The sequence below is a fragment of the Sinocyclocheilus rhinocerous genome, unplaced genomic scaffold (genome assembly GCF_001515625.1).
Source record: "Sinocyclocheilus rhinocerous isolate Xijiao unplaced genomic scaffold, SAMN03320098_v1.1 scaffold61, whole genome shotgun sequence".
Taxonomy (NCBI): domain Eukaryota; kingdom Metazoa; phylum Chordata; class Actinopteri; order Cypriniformes; family Cyprinidae; genus Sinocyclocheilus; species Sinocyclocheilus rhinocerous.
Genome location: NW_015640445.1, coordinates 3207265 through 3212543, shown reverse-complemented (window position 1 = coordinate 3212543; position 5279 = coordinate 3207265). Strand labels below are relative to the sequence as shown.

The window sequence follows — 5279 nt, the reverse complement described above, 5'->3', positions numbered from 1 at the left end:
CCGTGGCGCGATCCATAACTTCCAACAGCTCATCATACGCAGGGCAGGAGGATTGGGAAGGCTCAGCCTGTTAGAGAAATAACATCATCCTCCAGCGGCTCTCTCTCGTCCACAGCCGACGAGCGCGAGAGGGAAAGCCCCCCTTTAAACTCATCGGCCAGGTCCACCTGCGATCCCCACGAGCTCATTCTCCTCCGTGCCTCAGCAGCAGCGGGTCCTGAACCGCGGGAAGCAGATGGCTGCCCCTCTTTTCTCGAAAAAAGAGACCAACGAGAGCGGAGCTTTTTCATCGAAGAACACTCACAATGCACGCAAATTGCCCCCTCAAGGACATTGCGTGCGTGCTCCTCGCCCAAACAAAAAACGCAGAGATCGTGTGTGTCATCAGGTGTCAAATTGCGACGACACGGATGCACACATCCTGACATGAATCAGTGGTCACCAACCTTTTTAGGCCCAAGATCCCTGACCTCGGAAAGCAGAGCTGCGCTTTATACGGAGGAGAAGAAAATGCCATTGCCATCGAAACTTTTCTCAAGACAGTTGCCTTCAGTGATACATTAATATAACCCCAAAAATGTAATGCATTTTTGTACTTATTTTACTGTTATTTTCGGGATCTACTGGGACAGTGATAAAGATCGCGATCGACGGGTTGGCGACCACTGCTCTAAACGTTCTGCTAGTGCTTGCCATAATAATCTAGAGATCGCTCTTACCACGTTCAAACAAAACAGTCAGTGAAGACGAAGAAGAGAATGACATGTTCTCCCGGTGCCTATTTATACTAATAGTCACCGGTAGTGACGTCATGGCTGTCGCCGGCCAACGTGTTGTTGGTGTTTTTTCAATGTATGCTTCAGACATGACGAGGCGTTCCCCATAGCGACCCCTAGAGGACGCAGTTCGAAGTTCCTTTGAAAGGGAACAGCAAGACTGTCTAACATGTTGTGTCTGGCTTTTTGCCTCTGGGTGAAATTCATATTTATAGAGGGGTAATAAAAAGACCACAAATATCACAGATGCATTCATAGCACCTTTAGAGCTGGTTTGTAGCCTGAAGAAGAAATAACTGATGTTACACTGCATGCGAGGATGTTACTGTTTCGATTTAAATGAATATTCCAGCTTAAATGCAAGTTAAACTCCATTGTCAGCATTTGTGAAACGCTTTTGATTACTATAGAAGATAATTTCACTTTATCCCACAGTTTGTACAATGATTTGATTTTTTCATAGTCGTCTACTATGCTGAATATAGCCTACTTTTTCATGCTGTTAAATATCTAATCAGCTAGATATTAGTCATGTTTGAAGTTTGCTTGAAAATTCAAACCAATATATGAGCAAATTTTATTCATATATTGGTATGAATGAATCCATCTTAAATTCACCCAGTATGTTCTTTGAATTGTCATGAGAACTCAACCCTGCTAAATTTAATATGTATTTAACCCAGAATATTCCTGTAATATTTTGTAAAAGTTGAAGCTTCATACTAAAGGTCATATGCTTCACAGGCAGTGGATAATGAGTATTTCTGGCACAAAAATGCCATGACACCATGGAGGAGTCTGAGGACTAGATTGGAGGACCCAGTGAGAGGAAGGCGAACACCCCCGTTTTTATCTGGATTTACATCATTTGATGAACCATGGAGATCAGAACACACATCTAGTCCTTTTTTATTCCTGGGCCGGACACGTAGTGTCCCTGAAGCTCTCCATTGCTACAATAGACCCACTTTGCGGTCAAGCTTCTCTTTGATCACCATCACCGCCCGGAGTTTGTCTCCTAAAAGGGATTGTACAGCTTATTCAAACTCAACCTTTCGTCCTCTTAACATGCCTGACAGACAGCCCTCTTTCATGGCCCGCAGTGAAAATAAAACCCTACAAGCCATTGCTGGCACTCCGGTGCCTCCTAGACACAAGACAGTTGTGGTGATGGTGACCGAGAACAGAGAACGACATTGTGCCAGCGAGACCCCCAGCAGTCCTCAAGCTCCACCAGTCCACGAGCACAGCTACACTGAGGAAGAAGATCAAACAGACTCTTTAAAACGTCCTATCTTCCGCTCTTGTGCCCATCTGGAGCTCCTTCCATCCAAGCTGTTCAGATCTACTCTGTACTTGGACAAATCCCTCTCAATCCCTCTTGGACAGACTTTGTATAGATCCACTCTGTCCCTTTCCCTTGGAAAACCATCTTTTACTCAGACCCCTGAGAAACCCGAAGCCATGATTCAAACTAAAAGATCCTACAGTGACTGGGACATGGCAAACGTTGGCGTTGATGGAACAGAAAGGCTGTCCCAGCACCTGAAGAATGGGTCAGCCATCAATGGCAGTGCCTTTAAAAGTAATACTGGCTCCAACTCCGACATGCAGTGTTCGACTTTAACATCATTGCCATTCAGAACAAGGTGCCACTCATCTTCTGCTGCCTTCAGACTGAATGGAAAGGCTAATGATGTCTTAGGGCCTCTGCAGAGCAATCTAAGAGCCAGACAGGCATTCAGCAAGCCATCAGGTACCTATATCACCTCCCTGCTCCTCAGCAGCCATGCAAATGTATCCATCCTCTCTCTCTTGCTCTTGCTCTCATTTATTCTGTAGCTTTGCTGCGACATTCTTTTCCGACACACTGTGTGATGTCTTAACTAGCGCGGTTTCATTTCAACATCTCTTACTCTGGTTGCACACCTTCTGATTGGTGGCTCATGCATTGTTAATGAGACGGCCTTCCCTCAAGCTCCTTTGGGAATGGTAATGCACTCTCAGTAAAACTATAAATGGCTTTGTGAAAACAAAAGAATGCACCTAGAAAGGGATTAGAGTGTGCCAGCTCAAGTGGGTCAATCAGATGTCAGATAAAATGGCCCACTGGTGCAAATGGGCAGAATAGGTTTAATCTGGCATCATTTGATACAGAGTGCATGGCTGGGTATCCAGAGATGGAGTGAAATCTGTTAAATCTGTAAGTTTGCTGCGAGGCAGGATTTCGGATTTTAACAGAGAGAGTCTTGATCTTGGAATAATGAGATAATGAGATGCTTTTCAAGTAAAGCCAAGTAGCAGATTGTAGCGTTATCAGCATTTGATGCTGGTATTTTACAGTTATTTACCTTAGTAGATGCACAGTCAGGACACAGATTTTTTTATAAAGGAAGAGAAAGCAAGTGAGGGGGAGCTATTGAAAAGAAAATGGGGTTTCAATCTTCTTATGTGAGATGATGCATCATTGACTCCACATTACCTTGCATCTAAAATCTATTGGTTTCTCTGGCCCCTATTCTGGCTCTGTACGGCTAAATTTCCTTATGATGAGTTGAAGGATAACATCCTCCCTGCAGCACACTGATCTTTTGCAAGAGGTCCGTGAGGCGTGTGACGGCACGGCTGCATGACTGGGCTCTGATGAACCAGGTACCACCGCAGGGAGGGTGCATAAAGGCACTTATCCACAAGTCTTAGTTTATTTATGTGTCAATCTTTCACTGTCCTTTTGCAACCCTCTGCGTCTGTCTTTTAAATCAGCCTGTCTCTTTCTCACTGATCCTGACATGCTTTAGTGAATAGGTTTTTAGCTTTTATTTCAGAGCCAATTTTGAATAAAATGCTGGACTCCCCTGTGATAATCAAGAGCTTGAATGTGCTCAGTGAAAAATGCAACATCTTACTCTGCCTTAGAGGATCAAGTGACAAGAGCTTGCAAAAGGACTTTTTTTTTTTAGATATAATTTATCAGTAAATTATTGTCAATAAAAAGTTTCATTATCTAATAATGAAAATGTTATCTTGTAAATACAGTCTGCATGTTAGTAGAAACAGAATTTTGTGGGCAAAAAAGGTCCACTGTCTATTGTCAGTAGGGTAGAAATATGAAGAACAGCTGAGCTCACACAGAAATCAGCTTTATGTTGGCCAGTGCGACAAATCTGTGTCACCAACCTGTTGCAAAATATGCAGAATTATGGTAAATGTGACATCACCTTTACTTTACATGCAACAGGTTTATTATTACTTTTAATTTTTTTGGTATTGTGTGGTTGCAAAGGAGTGTTTTTAGCATATTGCTAAGTAGGGGGTGGGTGATGTGACCGAAATCTTATATCATGATATGAGTAATTTTATTTCACAGTAAGTTAACACTATATCACAATATAGTTATTTTTGCTTTAAATAAGGTCTTTATGATATCAACATTTTTAAAACCATAGAAATTTCATAATTTTTGTCAGTGTCAATATCACAAAAAACACTAATGTTATCCCATGCCGTCTGCAAATGAAGCCAAAGGCTTTCCTTTGAACATACAATAGATCTGCCCAGTTTATTTTCCAACTCGCCCCAACTTTGCTCAATGGAGTTGAGGTCCGGACTTTGAGGGGGCCAGTCCATAATTTTCAGTGTTCCAGCAGATTCCTTCCATCGCAGGTAGTTCCAGCAATAGTTCATTTTATGGGTATTGTAAATGTGAGCGTTTAACCGCGACAGAGACGATAGTCCAAAATCTCTACCGGTTGACAAATTTCTACTAGTTAATCATGTCCATCGGTAAATCGCCCACCCCTATTGCTAAGTAATTGCTAGGTGGATTTAATCAAATCCTAATGGGGAAAAATGGCTTTTTAAATACTAAAAAGTTCACAAACCCTATAGTGGACTGTTCACCTGCATGTATAACACTACTTTTATGTACCAGTACTTGTGTGTATTGATTGTGTATCAGTACTTATCCAGGTAAAAGTATGTTATAGCAAGTGTTTGTCAGGTTGTATGCTAAGGCACTGAGCTAACATCATTATTTATCTGTACAGGAGTCCCTCAGGTGCGCATAAGGGTCCATCATGAGGTCAGAACAGTTTTCCACACTGCTGAGAAAGTCAGGAGACTTATTGAGTGCCCGGTCTCTCCTCATCTGACTAATTGCACCTGTGGGCCCAAGACTGACCAGCAGGACACAGGATACCAGTCGCTTAGCTTGAGGGTATGGTTTTACTGAAGGAATCTGGCTACCATCAGGTTTTCCTTAGGGTTTGTTCAGACAGGCAGAAAACAACAGATTTATTGGGGCATATCTGACTCAAATCCTTTTTTTTTTTAATCTGAACTGCAAAGATATTTGCAAACCATTATAAATACACCCAGGTGTGGTTTGAATTAGTAAATTATTTACTTGCAAAATATTGATACTGATAAGCTGATAATTATCCTCATGTTATGACTGATATTAAAATTCTATATTAACTTTTAATCTGAATTTTTTTTTACCTA

The 5279-nt window shown here is 41.9% G+C and overlaps 1 protein-coding gene across 1 annotated transcript in view; it reads left to right on the top strand.

Moving 5' to 3' along the window:
* The first annotated feature begins 1844 nt into the window (after nucleotides 1–1844).
* LOC107752813 (uncharacterized) overlaps nucleotides 1845–5279 on the top strand; it is a 12648-nt gene continuing 9213 nt past the window's right edge. The window contains exons 1-2 of the mRNA XM_016568878.1: nucleotides 1845–2532; nucleotides 4823–4992. Of these exons, the coding sequence (XP_016424364.1) occupies nucleotides 1845–2532; nucleotides 4823–4992 (858 nt within the window). The remainder of the gene's footprint in view (nucleotides 2533–4822; nucleotides 4993–5279) is intronic.